A 19,418-nucleotide genomic window follows, 5' to 3' on the forward strand; every position below is an offset into this window, starting at 1 on the left:
TACCCAGCACAGCAACTCACAATATTCTTCCTGATTCATGAAAAGCACCGCCAGTCTTACAAACCAAATACACTGGTTCGTTTTAAATAGCAAACCACCATTTGGTTTTGCATAAAAGTCCTCATGCCAAGCATAGCTTTTCCTAGTCTTTTCACTTCTTCCATTTCTCTCCTCCCTTTTGGAGCCCACAACAGGCTGAAATTCCCCATTCTTTATTCATATGCAGTCTAACAGAGTAAAGCACTCTGAATTAACTCGTGTGGCTTCAGCATTTGCATGGCTTGGGATCTGCCTCATGGAGCTCAGCCACATCTTAGAAACAAGGTCTTCATTTGTGCTCCCTCTTCTGGCTTTGGGAGCATACAGCACAACCACGGTAGGGCGGCACGGAGACCACCCCAACAACACGGCCACCCCTGTCTGCAGGCCCTCCTCCCCAAAAAACAATGCAGAGCCACAAGGAAAGCATTCACAAAGAAAGCATTCACGACCTGCACATTGCCACCTGCTGTGGTGGAACATGCCACCAAAATAACCCAGATCAGAACTCATGGGAGTGATTTATATTATTTCACTTCTCAACACAAAACAGCAAGGACACAACTTCCAAAGGTGGAACAAAAATAGCTTCCAGCTAATTTTTGAAGCCTATCCTAATGTAAATTTTAGCTTTGGAAAACCATCACGTGTAACAGAACACAGAGTCCAGCACCTTCCACAAGGAAAAAACCCAGTGACATTAAAGGCTCATATTTAGATATGTCTGGCATAAGAAGCTTTAATTTTCAAGCTTAGAATGCATTTTAATCACTTATATATTTATTTTCATAATAAAAATAAGGAATTATGTTATTTAGCTGGACTGTCTTTGGCATCAATGAAGTCCAGGAAAAGGAAGTGGGGGAAAAAAGCCAACTGCACCATAGCTGACTGTTCCAGCATAATGTTGCACTGCAGTGGAGGTCTATTTTGAGAAAACTATAGTTGCCAGCAGCATAGCCCTCTTAAGTCATTTTGGTAGAAGTTGTCAAAATACATGTTCTTTGGAGTCTTGCTAGATTTGGAATATTTTATCTGACCTTATTTTACAACAAAATGAAAAATTTTTACTATCCTCTAATAAAAGTATTTGAAGAAATATAAAGTCTGGATGAAAATAAAGTAAAATAATCTACAGTTTTCTCAGGACATAGAGGATAACAAAGTGGGACTAAACAGAGGCAAAGCTGAGTGAGGAAGGGAGGAACATAGTCTTGGTATCTGTACATAAGAACAACTTGGGCATGGCTAATGGAATGAGATGGAGAGAAGCTGCCAAAGCTGTTGGGACCCCTCACTCTCATCTCTTCCCTGCATGCCTGTGTTAGAATGAGAGAATAAAAGTCCTGGATAAGCCCAGGAAAAGGGACTGGAGTCAAAGGATCCCTTTCCTAGGCAGCTAATTACAACTAATTAACAGTCAGACATTATATTCTTCCCTACTCCATTTTCATTCTTGTATTTGTGGCAGAATTCTTTCTTCCTGGAATATCCTAATGCCTGGTAGTCAGGAGCAACATATGTTGGCTCAGATCTCCAGCCTTCAGAGGGGATATGAAATGCACAACATCCAAAGAAGGGCAGAAATTCTGCAACACCATTGTGCCTAATGATATTTTCTACTAGCTACTGCCAAATGGTTTTACAGATCTGCTCATCAGGGACATCTGGTATTCTGTATTAGCCAACATGAACTGGTCTGGAACATTCAATAGCCTCAGGAATGTGGGGTAAATTTTCATACCTAAGGATGCTTCTTTTTGTGATAACAAAGTTACTTGGACTCTTCTGTAGCTTTTGGAGGTCGCCAAAATTTTAGGTTATATCACAACATTGTAAATGGGCTCTATAGTTCCCCTACACACTTGCTTCAGCAGCTATGAAATATCATTTGACATCCAGCCTTTTTGGTTTCTGGAGTGATTGGTCCAGTGATTCTGCATGGTCTGTAGACAGCTTCAGAAATGGTGCTTATAAACTCTCACAGAAGTTAATGTACGTGAAACTAGGTAACAGCAGTTCACTTTTGCCTACCAACTAGAAAATGTAGGGACACTCAAGAGTAGGTAGATCCTCTCTTGCCGTCCATTTTGTTATTTATTCTACAGTTCTTGTAGACAAGTGACGATTTAAACTACTAAAGAAAAAAAAAATTGAGAAATCTAAACATAAATCATCATACTTTAATTTACCAACAAACACTCATCAGCTGACCAACAGTATGTCTTCCAGATTCTCATCACTTTATTTGCTGTTTATCCTCTCCAAGTGCAAAAATGGTGATAGACTTCAATTATTTTTTTACCAACATATACAGACTGCTACATTCAGAACGTCCTCCTAAATTACAGTTTATATTAAGTGCTATGCTGTGCAGCCCATGGAAGATGGATGAGAAGACATTTCTGCCAATGAAGCATAGGAAAGCTTAAGGCTCCTTTGTGGTAGCAATATGTTACACCAACAAATACAATAGAATATTTTCCAAAATGCCATTCCTCATGACACCCTCTCCATACTAAGGTGAAATACAGCTGAAATCTGTAGCAAACTGAACTTTGACTCTTTTTGCCTAATTTCATCAGCTAGAAGTCAAATTACATGCCACAAAAACACAGATTCTAACAGATTTACACTAAATCAGACCATAACGTTCTAGAAAAATACAACCATTGATGGTATTTATGCCTTGCAAAGAGCACAAGTACTGAACAGGCATTCATATTGGATGCACACATTGTTTCATAAATTTTCCCCCTCTTAAGTCTGTTTTGTCTTTTCTTCCTTTTTTTTTTTTTTAACTGCTCTGGAGGTCCAAAGTTTTTGATGAAATAAGGATAAATATCAAACCCATGCTTTACCTCACTTGAAAATTTAGTTTTGTATCTCTAAGAAAATCCCCTTTTTGCAGCAGTTCCCAAATATTCACCAGCATGTGGAAGTTCTTCCTATCGTCCAGCACTTTTTTTAAAACAATACCTGAAATATTGTTTTAAAACAATATCTACATGCAGTGTTCCAGGTGAGTATGGATTGTCTCACAAGATCTTCAAATCTATACACCATTACAGTGGAAACTAAGCAATTCCTTAAAAAGCACGGCCAAATCCATCCCTTGGATGAACAGAACACTCTGGTTTTAGAGCCTAGCACTGAATGCTGATGGGTTTTCTACAGGAAACTCGGGAAAATATAAGGATTTATTTTACAAATGGTTAAGAAGTTATAACCCACTAATGTGAATGAAAAGCTACTCCCAATCTACTGACAGACATGTCATTCTAAACGTTCCCAGCAAATGCATTTCTCCTGATTTTCTGAACTGTGGAAGTAAAAATCAGAAGGGAAAAAAAAAAAAAAAGAAAGCAAGCAGGGAAAAGAAAAAATCCTACCAGTAATGCTCTTGGAGTTCCCATTCAAGGGAGCAGACTCCTGGTTAAATCCAGAATAAAGTGATCTTGACTGCAGGTGGTGCAATCTTCTGTCACCACCAAGTGCCACTGCAATCAATCAGAATCACTATAGGAACGTGCGGCAGAGGAAAGCAGACAGTTTTAAAATTGAAATGTAAAAGGTGCATTTTTAATTTGAGCATTGGTATTTTTAATTATGCACTAGAAAGGCATATTTTAGGACAATTCCACATGGAAACACCATGTCCTTTAGAAAATTCTTAATGCCCAATATCTACCTGGCATAATGAAATGCCAAAGATGGCCTTAAATTTAATAAATCAGCTTGAATTTATTGCATCTTCATGTGGAAGGTTCATGTGGTGTTCATTAGGTTATAGAGTGCAGATATCAAACTCCTAGTTCTAAGAGGAATAAACAGTAAAAAAAATGGTCTTTAATTGCTGGGGTTTTGTCCTACCCCACAATCATGAACTAAAAATAAATGCTCAACAAACCAGACAATTAGAACTGCTGGTTTTTTCTGGAACAAAATTTTCTCCCAGGTTTTACCAGGTGACAGTTTCATTCTGTGATCTGATCTTTACATTGAGCCCAGTGTCTGGTCATTACACATGTAAGTTTTCGTTCCAGTTGACCACCATCCTTATCACTAAGTATTTGTATGTGTTGATAAAATATCAAAAAATACTTAACAAGTCACCAGGCACTAAGCTGCAGAAGTATCTTTCTCAGAGGTGAAATAGTACTTTTTTTTTTGTACTGTGAAACAACCACAACTTTCAATACAACAGGCCTAAGTTATGAAAGTCTAACTTGAGAATGGAAAGCCAGGATCTTTGCCTCCAAAGTGACTGTTCTTTTATATAGCAAAGATTCTCAACAGGTATTTTCTAGGAGCTGTATGGTAAGCTGTGCAGGCATGTGTACACAGTGATGCATTCACAGACCCCTAAATCACCAAGCATGCAACTCCTTTGCCATTATTAACGCTGGGTTTCCAGCAAATTATTCAAAACAGTTGCTGGACTAGGTTTGCAATTTTGAAGAACAGATAATGTCATCTTTCAGTGTAATACAAATTATAGAGCCCTGCTGAAGGGTCTGCCAAGGCTGGGAACCATCACCTCCAGAAGCAGCAGAGGGAAGCAGACCCAAGGTATGTGTGGCAGGTTTCCTTCCCCAGCCCAGCCCGGCAGCAGTAGAGGCTGCAGCTCAGCACTGAGGATGCTTCATTTATTCCGCTCAGGTACACAGGGCAGTTGTGGCTGGTCAGAGGGCTGGTTGTGGCCTGGGACAGGCAGGTCCTACCAGATGAAATTAGAGCTACAGTTAAGCCTGCAAAGAAAGTTTGGCTGTGATTCAAGTTGCACTGTTATTTACTGAGCAAAGAGATGCTGTACACAGGGTTATTTGGCCTATGCAGGGTGCACAGTCCAGCTGGAAGGAGAAAAATCCACCTCATGTCAGTTATAAGGTCTGTGCCACTCAGCTCAGGAAGAAAAAAAGGATGAAAGAATAAACCAATCGCATGTATGTGAGAAACAAAGTAGCTGTGCTGTACTTACTTACTCAACTTTTGCAAAGACTACAAAAAACCAGAGTAAAGTTTCCTTATGGTTTCACACAACACTAAACAAACTTTACAGTTTCCTGCCACTGTTCACTAAAGGCAGAATCACCATGAACTGCTGATGCTCAGAACTGTTCTCCCTTGAACATAAATATAAATGAAAGGCTAAACCGCATATTCCCCCAACACCTTTAGAAGCCAGAATACTGAACTAATTAATAAAAAAGAGATTTGGATCAAGAAGGTGTCTGTTGCGGTCAAAGTGCTCACACACACGTTTCTGTGCCCCTGCCAACAGTGCCAAGCAGCCCAATCACAAGTGGTGAGTCAGCATTAAGTGCTCACTGTGAAAGGGGGGAACTAGCAAAAGAAAGCTGCTTGAGTTGGAAGCTGATTGGAGGGGGATGAGGGAAAGGAAGTAAAACAGCAAACCATACCACAGAAATTTAGAGACAAACTGTTTTCTGCTTATCATCACATTTGTAGAAGAAAAAAATTAATATTTTGAACACTGAGTAGATTAAATGTCAGTTCTTATAATTACAGCCTGGTAAACAAATATATACAAATAGTACTGGTAACATTTTATGCAGCTCAAATAAATTTCAGCCATTTTGGAATGACACCCAGTAGAACAGGTATTGGGTCCTCTAGTTGGAAAATTTCATTGCAGCACTGAACTATGAACCATTTGGAACAAAAAAAAGAAACTAATGCTGCTTTACCTTCTACTATGAAAGAAACATTTTAAACACTTAACATGAAAACAGAATTTCTCTTTTTCAGAACCAGCACATAACATGAGAAAATGAGATGAACTCTGACATTAATGGCTAAAGAACACTAATGTAAGTGAAACACTTCCAAAGACATACATTTGTCTAATCATTACAAGGTTAAAGAACACTATGAGGTTTGGACAAGCTTTAGAAAACACAACAAAAAGCAAATCAACATTCTGCTATTAAAGAAATAGAAAGTATTTTTACTGATATGAAGGAGAAGGCTTGCACTGACATCTGGGAGAGCGAAATTCATCCTCTACATAGCAGGCTACTGTTAAAATCTATTAAACAGTCAGTGCACCAAGTAGCACACGCAGATACCATGGACAACTTGAATCCAACAGGACAACTATGGAAACAAGAGGCAGGGGCAAAGAATCTGCCAGCTTTCCACGCTGCCATTTCAGAGCATCCCTGTCTCAACAAGACCTTCACAGGACCTTAATGCCTATTAAAACCAGCAAAAGAGAAGAATAATAATCAATGTTTTGCTTTGAAAAAACACACCTTTGTATCAGTAAACAAATATGCAACATATTCAGCATCAAAAAAATAAAGATATTGGAAGGTTTTTTATCCAAACAAGTCAACTAAAGAAAAACAGACTTGTATTCCACTGTTCATATTCCATGGATATTACTTATAAAGTGGTCTTCTGTAAGGCATGCTAACTATAAGTCATGTAGATGCATGATGTTACCCACCTAGAAAGAAAAGTGCAAAAGCTACAGTATTTTTGTAGCTTTTTTTGTAATTTGTAATTTTTGTAGTTGTGCATCCTGAGAGTACTTCTTTTGATATACTATATATTTTTTTTACAATAAAACACCCAAGCTAAAAGAGCTTTAGTAGTTCTAAATTTAAATTTTTCTATGAAATCATTTGTTGTGAGGCTTTTTAGATTTCTCCTTTAGATGTATCCTTCAAGATCCCCATAACCACCACCGTTTTTAGACCACATGTTCAATGATGTGATAGAGTCGATGGATAAACATTGCAAAGTATAAAAGTGACCAGCAAGGAAGGGGGCTGATGAAGTGCCATATATGTATAAGGAATGACAGAAGATACAGAAGGAAGAGAAAACTGCTCTATGAAAGCTCCTCAAAGTTTACTACTGCTGTTGCTAAAAAAAAGAAAGCCATGTGGTTCAAAGCGTAATTAAAAACTCAGACTACTTATGCACCTATAAAACTCCCATTTCCAGTTTCAAAATGAAGAGTATTTGAAAAGCAAGCCATTAGTACTCTCCAGTTATTTTTCTGTGGTCTCAGAAGTAGCACAGACACTCTATACTTGCTTCTGTAAGATGTTCTTTCCAAGTTCAGAAATAGAGCATTTGAAAGCAACCTTTTATCTCTTCAGACAGCTTCCAGAACCTGGAAAATACATCCATGGAAAGGATATAACTGCAAAATTGCTGCTAGGAATGAACACATGTTCATTATTTAAAAGATACCAAAAAAAATTAAACAACCTCTCATTTATCCTGGATAATTCACCTTCTACAAGCAATCTAAGAAAATTAATCCCTTGGACAACCACACTCCTCTGGTGCCTAATACAGCAAAAATATTATAAGAAATCTGCTTTTAAAAACAACAGGAAGCCAGTTTCTTTAGACTGTATAGCATGGTAACAAGGGTGCAATACCTTCATCCATCAGGATGTACAAGATACACAAAGCTGCATTTAGCACACAGAACCTGTACTTGCTTTCCCAAGCGCCAAGCAAAGCCAAGTCAATTAAAGGCAGCAGAACAGGCTTCAAAGGCAAGAAATGACAAGGAAGCAAGAGGAACTAGGAAAGATCAGAGGAATTTCAGAGAGGCTGAAGCAACCTCTCCTCACTGCAAGCCATCTTTTGCAGAAGCTCCCCTCTTCCCAGATTTGCTCATATGTGGGGGTCTCACATAGCCTCCCCACTCCTCAGCTCCCAGACGTACCTGGAGAAAGGTTTCATCTCCCTGCTCTCCCACAGCACCACCCACCACTAAATGGGGTGCAATGTGACAGAGCTCAGCATACACCTTCTCCCCTTCCATCTCGCTGCCCAAGACAATATGCTTCAATCACTTCTGCCAAGCCAGTTTAGATACCTACACCAGCAGAAATGAAACAAACCAAAACCTGTTTTCTAGTGCTTTTAGTCCCTGAAGTAGCTCACCATGGTGTGAGACACAAAGGGCTGCAGGGGACAGAATGGGAAAACTGAAAAGCAAAAGAAAATGGAAATCAGACCCCACAGCCTCATTAGGTCTTCTGCCAGTAGATACTACATGAAGCTGATCACATTACAGAAGTGCTCCCTCAAAATGCCTCAGAGTATCTTAGTTCTAATTCTTCCCCAAGCAATTAAAAAAAAAATTAAAAAAAAGAAAAGCCAAATGCCTTCTGGTTTTTTGGACTTTTTTAAAGCCAAAATGAAACATAAACACATTCCCCAACAACTAGAGATTTTGCAGTCAAGTAATCTGCATTCAAAGAGGGGGAAGCCACAGGGTTCATCAGTGAACCAGGGGTTGAGCTTCGCCCTAAGAGAAGGCACCATCCTTATTTTAGGGTCTCCAAGGCAGAAAATACTCAGGGAGTCAAGGACCACCTTGCTATTTTATATGTTGAGTTAGTTGAAGCTTAGCCACCAGAAACCCCTTAGAAAAATAAAGACTTTCAAGAAGAAACTCAAGACCTTAGAAAACAAAAAAGTTCTTTCTGTTCCAATGCTGAAGTGAATTCCTCCCTTTTTTATAATAGCAGTCACACAGATTACAGCACATCTCACCAATTAATTCAACCAGCCTTATGAAGCAACTAAACTACCCAGGCAACAATGCAAGTTCACCTTCACATAAAGATCAGCTAGTCTTGAACAATTAATTCAATTAACTCAAGGCAAATTAGCCCCCACCCAATACAACATTCATTAAATTCCTTTCTCCAATTTCTCTCTTCCTTCCTTTCCTTGCCATTCCTCCCCTTTTACACACTGTAGCCCATACTCACCTTGCCTTCAAAGCAGAATAGTCAAGTACAGGTAATTCCCCATGTGCAGTTTTTCTCTGTCCCTCTTCACTGTGTGCCCTGACAGAGGAGAAGGCACTCCTTGTAAACATGACAGATAACACACAATACATTATGCAAAGCAAAGACCTAGGCAGATAGCCAACTTCATGAGAAATCTATCTGCCACCCCCACTGGGGAAAAAAATTCTTCAAAGATAAAAATTAAAAATTCAGTTAACATCATCTGAGGTTAGCAACAAGTCAAAAATAAAAAAACAAGTAAAGCAGATGCCTTTAAATAGCAACTTTCATATGATCCAAAACCTAATGTCAGTAAAAAACCTGTGAAATTTGATAATTTCTACCTGACCACATGTACTACATTTTGACTTACCAGCCACATTGTACAGTCAAAACAAAACTTGTCTTTTCTGATAAAAGGGCACAACCTGCTACATACTGCAGCATTAGACAGACAGCCCACCCCTTTCTAGAGTGAGTAAGGCCTTGACAATACTGCCATACATAATTTTTAGATTTTTTTGTTTTTGTTTTTTGTGGGATAAAGGTCTGCATCATAAGCAAAGAAAAATCATAGGATTATAGAATGCTTTGGGTTGGAAAGGACCTTGAAGATCAGGCCCAACCCCAAAGTCTGAACTTCAGCCCTGCTGGAGCAGGCTCTGCTGTGCAATTACAATCTCTGCTGTCTCAAGGCTCCTGTCATAGATGCCTCAAGGCTTGTCACAGCCTCATTTAGAGTAAGTCAAAGCCAGAGCCATCATTCAGGCATTCAGGTAATGAAGCATCCTGCCTTTACAAATCTGCTTAGAAATGGAATATTTCCAGATTTCTTCTGCAGTTCTCTCCTGCTCTATTTCAGTCAAACACAGAGCACAAGTGAAATAAGGCAGCTCGGACTTGTAACACATGGCTGGCTTGTTCACATGGCTGGTGCAACTGCTAGTACTCCTGGTAGCATTTACTGCCATTGAATAATGGGCATTTTGCTTTCCAAACATACGAGTACTGCCAAATCCAGAGGAATATAATCACAAATTCAAGATTAAGAACAAACAGTGAAACGGCAAAATCTATAAGCAACATAAGCAAAACCTTACAGGCCACATAATGCCGGAAAAGTATTTTAAACAAATATGTAAGCACTTTCATGAAAAAAGTGGACAGTTTATCTGAACAATTAAAACTCAATCATGCACAAACATTAATTAAAACCTTCACTCAAAATAGGGTACAATCAGTATGCAAAGTTTTACAAATAGCGATTTTAGATTTTCTTCATAAACAACATTAGTTTCAAAAATTATGTCTTTTCTCTCCTACTCCCCAAAAACAAATAGAAAGGACATATGCAGAAACAAATTCTGAAGAACAGAAGGGAGACTTTTTTGGTCTTTTTGATTGCTAATGTAAATCACTAAGTAGTTTTGATCAATCCACACATACACACCTTTTTGTTTTGATTATCTATAGATACAAAAAAAATCATAATACCTTACAATACCCCAAGTCTCTTTCCCTTAAAGTTTCAAAAATTTCAGAAAAATCCAAAAATAAACTCTATCAAGACCCAGATCATAAGAAGATTCATTCTCAGCATTTGATTCTAACATACAAATATTCCTTCTTAGTCTTCACCGCCTTCTTTCTATTTTTTGTACAAATTATTTTTTTTACCAGCAGTTCTCAAAATCTTGCAAGATATCCAACTATTCTGCAGAGCCTTATCTCCCCACACTCTCATAGCTAAAACTGATACCTGACAAGTCTCCTCACTAACTTTATTACAATTAAAAATGTTGGTTTTTAAAACTAATGAAAAGAAATTTCTCAGCTTGTAGCCAATAATCAACCTCTTTAAGGGAGTTTCTGTATGCTCTGAACTAGAGGAATGCTGGTAGAAACTTCTCCCACACCACACTAATTTAAGTCAGAGAGACTTTTGAGTCCTGGAGTACTTTACATCTCTAGCTCCAATGTACTTTCACAGGTTTAGATTTTAAGCAGTGTGGATTTCACTAGGATTTGAAATGCTTTGACTTTGACTTACTGAAATTTATACTTCTCCACTGTTATTTGTTTCATTTCCAGCCAATTGAACAATTATCAGAAACAGTCTCACTGATTATTTTAAAGGTCTTTAAACATACCTTCAATAAATGTGCAGCCTTTTCACTTCACAGATTTCTTCAAGGTATGTCACAAAACTAGTAATTTTATTCCTGATTATGAAAAGCAACTTTAAATACAGTTTGGTATTATCAGAAGTCAACTCCTGTTCAAGCATGTCCCTGTAGTATTTAAACACTGATACTTTATCAGCACCAAAAGTTTCCATAACGTGGATCCAAATAGGTTATATGCACACAGTCGTAAAAATGAGTAGTTCATGTACCTGGATGGTCTTCCCTGATTTAATAGAGCTATTTGTGCATGGCACAGTAGGACTGGAATCCAAAATTACCTTCCCTTTTTTCACATTTGATTTTTTGCATTATCTGTCTACAGCAGATAAAGATCCTTCCCAGATGATGGCTCATTTTCTAAAAGGCTCCTACATGACTTTAGTCAATTCTTTGCCCCATCAGTCAGATGCTAAGTTGTGATAGATCTGACATAACTGTTTGGAAATGCTCTCAAGAGCAGTAAAATACCCCTTCTGCACCACATTATGAGTGGAGCTGAGACCATGTATTTTTCTCTCATTATTTCAGGTCATGGTTTGTATTCCCTATGAACAGCTCGGTACACTTCCATAATGACCTAGAATGCTGCAAAATATGGAAACATATCCTCATTTTTTATTACTGCTATGGTGAGAAATTTTTTCAATTTAACTGAAATTTCCCACATGAATCTGTCAGGCTGAAAAGCAGGCTTCTCAAAAATAAACCAACCAACCAAATCACATCAGGAGAAAGCAAATCTTCTCCTCCCTCAAAAAACTAAACATAAACTGTAAAACACCTCAGGCTTGTACTGGTACCAATGAAATAGAGGCGAAAACCCACAAAAAACCCTCTTCTGTCTTCTCATACCATATAAAAATTTTAACAGAGTGACTTAAACATACACACACACAAGAACATTGGTGCAGGCTATAATTAAAAGAGAACTGCCCCAAGATTCTTGATTTGGCCATGTCACCAACAATTTTACATTACAGATTGAAGTCCTCCAAAATAAACCAAAAGCAAACAGAAAAGACATCTTCCTAGAAATAAAAGCATTATATTGAACCTGCACATTTTGATTTTTCTTAAATCTAAGCATCAATTCTCAAAGTTTGCATTCCATCTTCTTCAGTAATTAGAAAGAAAGCAATATTTGGAGTTCATTCTCTCTCTTTTTTTTTTTTTTTTTTTTTTTTGCTTTCTCAAAAGTTTCTGGAGACAATGTTGCTTCTGGTATAGAGAACTTACATATCTAGCAGAGTTCCATCATCATTCACTGGCCACTTGACAAGTTTACAGCAGTTCATAATGTAAGGAGTGGTTTTAATAAATCTCTAAACTGCTGAAGTCACTATGACATACAACATTACTAGCATCACAAACGTTAAAGCATATGTCTCTATTATGTGTGTCAGCTAACAAAACAAAGCAGACAAATAATAAAATGTATGGTAACGTTCCTATATTAATGTGACTATGCAAATGTGCCATTAAATGTAATGCAGTCCTCAAGGAAAAAGGCTGAAATGAATTATTGGTTATTTGAATTATCATCCAGTATAATAAAATCCTTTTTGGAATTAAATTACCTCCTTTGAACATGAAAAGGATAATCATAGGCTTTCTTACTGAATCTTTTGTAAATACTGAAAAGAACTTACAAGCTACAATATTGTCATTTCAAAGAGTACTCATAAAAATTGTCCCAAAAATCATATGCAAAACAGCATCAGTAAGTTAATCACACTTTCAATTGTCTCTCCATTAACATAGAGGTTTTTAAACTTCACAGGAAAATAAAGACTTGGCAAGGAAAATCACAGATAAAGAAAGGTGACATTCTGATAAAGACAAAGAAACATCCCAAAATCTTCTTTAAAAATTTTTAAAAAAACAAAACAAAACAAAAACAAAACCACAAACAACAGACAGGCTAATTTCAGAACTTTAAATCTAAAAACATCATCTGCTTGGCTGTATAAAAATAATTAAACCACAAAGTCAAGCAACCTGATTCCCTAAAAAAAACAAACAAAAAGAAAACCAAAACAAACAAACAAAAACACAAGAGAGCTTAGTAGTCAGAAGATACAGGCACAGCTTCTAGTCTGTTACATTTTAAGGCAGATCTAGGAGAGAACCTTTCACACCAGTCTGGCAGGACTAATGACAGTATCTGCAGAGAACAAATCTGAGCACAGCGCTACAAAGGCTGGAAAGGGAGAGAACAAATGCAAGGCTCCACATCAGTTTAGGCTTCTTTCACTTTTATCAGCAGCAAGAACACAAAAGTTCAAACATCTGTGTAGGTACCAAGACAGTCTACCTGACTAGAGATGGCCAGCTATGGAAAGATAAACACAAAAGGTAAGAATGTGAGTTTTATCCACCTCAATGAAAAAGGACTTGGTAAGAAGCTCCTTCTCAGTTAGAAAGCCAGCCTCAGGTTTAGCATAATCACAGCAAGAAAACATATTTGACTGTTCTGTAAAAAGAAGAGCTTGCAAGGTTAAGGAATTTTTTTTGTCATCGTTTTAAAGCCAGTTCTAAGGGCCTGGCTAACAAGGACATGACTATTCACATCCCATTTTAATGGAATAAATTTAAAGTCAAGGATAATGGATGGCAATGCTAAACTTGAGCAGAAAAGTAAAGATCCAGGGAAGACAAATTTACCTACCCCAAGCAACAAACTGGCATGGCTGTTAAGGGCAGGTCCAAACCTTCCTGGTATCCTCCTGTTTGATACATGGGTTTAACTCTCCATTAATTATACTTTTAAGGGCTACAATAAGGTCTCAATTTCTACTTTCTTACCCCATAGTGCAGGCCTTCTTGGAGATTTTCTCTCTAGTGACAAATTACTCATGAGCTCAGAACTTCTCCCACAAATGTAACTGTGTGACAGAGATGTCCACCCCACCCTCAGCAGTATTGCCACAGCTTAGAACCTGACAGCCACTCATGCAGACAGTCATGTCATTTTCTCCCTAGTGTTATCTGACAAAGCTACAAAAAAGGGCACAGGAGCTTTGTATCCCAGCTCTGGAGGGTCACTGCCCCACTCAGTCACATTCAGGTGATATCCAGACAAGCATCTTTCCATATCAAAGTTGTACTTCCTGCTGTGAAGCTCCGAAATAGAACTGACCTCAACAGACATCACAAAAACAGTACTTCCCAATAAAAAAAATATTTCCAACTAAAAATATATTCTGTGAATACAGGCTTAAATTCTCAATAACTTCTATCCACTATTCTGACCTATTGTTTCACATAACACCTGTCCAGTATTGACTAGAAACTTGACACTGTGCCCTTTTCTCAGATTTACCTTGATCTGAAAACAGTTCCACGTTCAGAACAGCAGCACCATCCTTCCTCCACTGCCTATACCTATGCTCAAGAATCACCACTCCTACTGTTTCTCCAAGTAGCTGCTAAAAGCAACTGGGAGAGAATACCAGGCAAGACAGACTTCTGAACCAACCTCAAGTGTCAGCTCTGCACCTCACCTATGGCACTAATCCTCCATCCCAAATTACAGATGCTACCATACCATCCATGCTTATGCTGCCCACAGTACAGAAATATTCACCTGCCTTGTACAGCTCCACATCAGGGCACTGATCCATTGAACAGGACTCGTCAATCATTCTCTACACTTGGAAATTCATCACAATAAAAGGTGGTTGTTTGTTTGTGGTTTTTTCCTCCAGAGAATGACACCATAAGATTTATACCAAAACATTTACTCCAGACCATTACCAGATTGGTGAATTTCCAAAATGGAATGAGGGAGAGGCTATGTCAGTGTGATCACTATTTTTGCATGGTATTTTTTGTTTCAGTGTCTGATGGGTATCTCCAAACTTTCAACAGAAACTCCATCATGAAGCATCTGTATGTTTATGCATAGTACACAGTGTGACAGACCTACAAAGTCAAGGAAAGGACAAGATTACCAGAGATCACATTTGTCATAAAACCAGTTTGGCACTCTCTCTCATTTCTGCACATAATCCTTTTCCAGATTATGCCCATATTTTCCACTTACCAGCAAGTATGGACAATTGTTGAAGCCGTTGTAGAAGCAGAGTCTCTAAAAGACCCTAAACACAAAGGTATCACATAAAAAACCCACATAGATAATCAAAATATAAAAAATTATATATGCTATGTAAAATTTTATATCCAGTAGCCACCTTCTAGGACTTTAAGCCTCATCTTAAGTTTATTCCAGATAAAAAGTTTTATATGTTAATTCATCAAGACAAGATTTAAATTCTTACCAGACCCATTAAAATCAAATCATGACTTTAGGAAGCATCCCTTCCAGTAGTCATGTATAACAGAGCTTAAGTGTGCCACTGCCTGCAAGATCAAGGCTGCAGACTAAAACTGTAGTAAAGGACATGCAACTTAAAGTGAGGAGATCTGAATGCACAACAAAATAAAATTTAAAAGAAGTTCAGCACCAACCATGTTCAAAACAACTTTCTGTAGGTAATCTGCCTGTAAGATCACCCTCTCAGTTCAATATTTTCTTCAGAAAGGCCTTCCTTCCAGCAGCAAACCACCAGTATTTTTTGGCAAACTAGTTTTCCAACCCAAATGCACAAAGGGACTAAAACTGGGGTTTACACGGGAACCTGTCTTCCTCATGAAGCTCTCATAAAGCTGGAATAGATACCTGGCTGTAACCTAGGTAACAGCAAGTAAAGTCAAGTCCTGTGTAAACTATTATGTCTTTTAACAACCAGAAAATTAGAAATAAAAAGTGTAGCTCAGTACAGAAATCATGTACTGCAATCTACAAGATAAACACAGTCTGTAAGTATTTCACATCCTTAAACGAAGCAGAGGCCGATACAAGCTTTAAAACTTGCAATTTCATTTCAAAAGGAACCTTCAGGTTCTTCTGAAGAATTTCTATGATCTGTCTACTTAAATGCAAATCTTAGCTCTGTCTTCAAGTATGCAGAAAGCTACAGATTTTGCACACACCAAGACCCAAGCTTACAATATATGTATCTAAAACCTGCCATGCACCTGACATAATAAAATTTTTGAATGACACATCCCTTTCTCTGCCTTTGATTCTAGATCAAGTGTGATGTGAAGACCTGGGAATTTTTCTAAAACATCGTTTCCAAAAAAAATGGAGAAGGTCACACAATTCAGTTACCTGGAAATAAATACCATACTACATGACCTATTCCTTATCTATGTGAGCATATTTTCCCTCTCCTCAAAGTTTCTGCTGTAGTTCCTGCTGCTGCAGCTCTAGCCGTATCCGCCAGTAACACCACCCAAGGCAAGCCGAGGGGGCTGCTTGTATTGTCACTGTCACATGGTGTAAAATTGCTGTGAGCAGGATGAGACAATGATGTGCTTGAATGACAGCATCTGTTCTGTGCTGGAATGCCACAAGCAGAGCTGTAATCACAGCCAGGTGCAATGGTGGGAATTTTGGTGGATAAAGGCAGTGCCTGCACCTGTGGCACGCTGTAACTTCTAGCCATGCAATATTTGTTCTTTACAGACCATCTGTCATTTTGACAAGCTCCCTACCTGACTGTCACTGGAGCAGCCACCTTTTTTATTTCCTTACCAAGGCCTTTCTCCCTTTTGTACACCATCCAATTTCTGCCTCATACGTGCCTCATAAACAGAAAAGGATATGGTAACTATGGTGTAGGAACCAGTGAATCATAAGAATTTGAAACACTCCTAGTTACAGTGATCAAAGCTAAATCCTTTAGGAAGATTATCCACACCAGAACCCTGAAAAAGAAATGTGAGTCAAGTACTTTCATACTGCATCTTTGAGATAAAGCACAGTCCCCGGTGTAACTGCGAAGGGCTACCTCCAGTTACGCTTAACTACGGTGGGAACATTGTAACAGGGGCTGCTGTGCCTCTTGATCTATCTATGCAGTTCCAGGCCTGGCAACCGGCTGCGAACGCAACAGCCCAAAGGCTGAGACCACAACTCTGAGGCCATTCAAGAGAAGGTTTATTCGGAAAACAAAGAAATAGAGAAAAATAATACAAATCAACCACACATTTAAACAACGAGGTGTAGGAGCCTTACAAGCAAGGGATAAGAGACTCCAAATCCACTCGCGCCCCTGCACCCATCGCCGTGTGAAGCGGCGGAGGGGCAGCGCTCACAAACGATGCGAGTGGCGACGATTTCACCACTTCTCCAAAAATACGGCTCCCGGGGGAGCCGGTGCGCCCGCGGTACCGCGGAGCGGAGGCGCAGGGCGAGACCCTTCCCGGCGGCGCGGCCCGGCCAGGCGCTGCTCGCTCCTCGGAACTTCGCCCCCGCTCCCGCAGATGACCGACACCCGCACCGCGGCCACCACCCCCGAGCACCAACACACCCCTCAGCCACCGCCACCGCGCCCGGCTCCGGCTGCTGTCGCCGCTTTTGCATTTCCAGAAGCACTCTGGCCGCCCATTCTGGCCGGGGTCTCAAGGAGGGCACCGCTCTCGCCCAACTGCGGCCGCAGTTCATTGTCCCTTCACACGGGAGAGGGGCATGACCCATCCCGCGCAGGGACATCGGCACGGCCCGGGCAGATACCACGGACAGCGAGCCCCCACCGCCCCACCCCGACACACCGAGCCCCGCTGCCAGAGAAGTTGGGAGCGGCGCGGGCGCTCCCCACGCCGGGCAGCCCCCTCCAGCCCCCATCCCTCCCTGCCCCCGCAGGGCACGGGCAGCGCCCGCAGCCGCGGGACGCCCGCGGTTCGCGGAGCAGCGGCGGTAGCGGCAAACACCTACCTGGAGAGCTTCCCAATCTTCACAAAGCTAAACACATCCATCCATGCGGCCGGCTAGCTCTGCCCGTCACACTCACTCACTCCAGCAGCAGCAGCGGCGGCGGCGGCGGCAGCAGCTCCATGTCGGGAGAAGGTTGCGTCCAGCGGCAGCAACAGCCCTTGCAAAAAAGCAGGAGCCGGCGGAGACAGCGGCTGCTACCCCCCTCCGGCGGGGAGCTGGGCGTGCAGCATCTCGCAGGACCGGCGCTCATCTGCGCGCAGCCCTGCCCCCGCTCCCCCCGCCCCGCTCCCCGCCTGCCGTGCGCTCTCCCGGGGTGAGTCCGGAGCCGAGCGGGCGCGGGGCTGCCCGGCGGGAGCGCTGCCCGCAGCCTGTGCTCCGCCAGCCGGAGGGGGAGGCGGCAGCGCTCCGCCGCCCCTCCGCAGTGCCCGGAGGAGGGAGGCGGCGGGGTGCTGAGGAGGGCGCAGGGTGTATCGGGGTGTCTGTCCCTCCGGCCGGCCGTGTGTCCGCTGCGCTGGACGAGCGCAGGGCCCGCTCCAGCCCGGGCGAGCGCCGATCGCCGCTCCAGCCCGAGGCGGCGCTGCGGCCGCCGGGCCGAGCCCGGGGCTCCCCACAGGGCCGCCCGGAGCCGCGGTGCCGGGGAAGGAGGGCGAGGAGTCGGGGTGTGAGGGGCACGGCTGCGGATCCCCGGGGCAGGGAGCGCAACGCTGAGCGAGAGGGGAAGGGGAGCCCTGGTAAGTAGGAGGCGACACCTCCCCAGCCCGGGAGCGGCACCCTGGGCCTTGCAAAAACAAAAACTTCGGAAAGCAGAAAGCCGTCTTTGCTTCGACGATCACACTGCTCCATGCAGTCCCCGAGGGTGAGGAAGGGCCTTTTGGCTTTCAGCCCTCGCACTGAGTGCTCAGCAGTGGGGACCGAGGACAGGCTCCGGGCTGAAATCCACCGCTGGCTGCCGGCTCTATCCTGTGATCCCTCTCTGCATGCCAGGAAAGAGACCTGAACGGACGGCGTCCTCGTTGTGGCAGGAACATGACAAGGCTGGTTTATGGCAACATAATTAAAGTCAAGAATTCTTCATACCACATCTTGTGGAAAAATGATAAATCTAGGGCTCCTGACACAAGAACAAGAACAGATGCATTGCCTTATACTTATGTCCTGCATCAGGCATTAAATGAGGCACTGGAGTTCAGGTCTCCATAAGTTTCCTCTGAGTGAGCAGAACAGGAAGGCAGGTGAAATTCAAATTCATCTCCACACAAACTCTGCACTGTAATACAATAATTCTCAGTATGGGAGTGGATTCTCTCCCCTTAAGTGTTTTCATTTGTGTGTTTGTTCTCTGAATGGATTGGTATGTGCTTTACTTTGTGCCTTCACAGAGTTTCAGTCTCTTCTGCAGGCTTGCACCTGCACCCTCCCACCAACCAAGAACTTACTTAGGAAACAGTAGAGCTCAGCACATACACTCCTGCAGCCAAATGAAAACGATGCACTTTTTTAATACTAAAACTTGTACTGATAAGAGAACAAAAAGAACAGGCCGTACTAACACAGTGTGAATCGGGTTTCAAACTATTCTTTAAAACAATAGCAACAAAGAATGATTGATCATCT

The 19,418-nt window shown here is 41.2% G+C and overlaps 1 protein-coding gene across 2 annotated transcripts in view; it reads right to left on the reverse strand.

Moving 5' to 3' along the window:
• Positions 1–17,956, reverse strand: part of FRMPD4 (FERM and PDZ domain containing 4) — a 292,864-nt gene extending 274,908 nt beyond the window's left edge. For both annotated transcript variants that reach the window (XM_030950574.1, XM_030950563.1), the window contains exon 1: positions 17,805–17,956. In XM_030950574.1, coding sequence (XP_030806434.1) covers positions 17,805–17,845 — 41 coding nt within the window. In that variant the 5' untranslated portion in view covers positions 17,846–17,956. The remainder of the gene's footprint in view (positions 1–17,804) is intronic.
• Positions 17,957–19,418: the final 1,462 nt, after the last annotated feature.

The sequence above is a fragment of the Camarhynchus parvulus genome, chromosome 1 (genome assembly GCF_901933205.1).
Source record: "Camarhynchus parvulus chromosome 1, STF_HiC, whole genome shotgun sequence".
NCBI classification, from domain to species: Eukaryota; Metazoa; Chordata; class Aves; order Passeriformes; family Thraupidae; genus Camarhynchus; species Camarhynchus parvulus.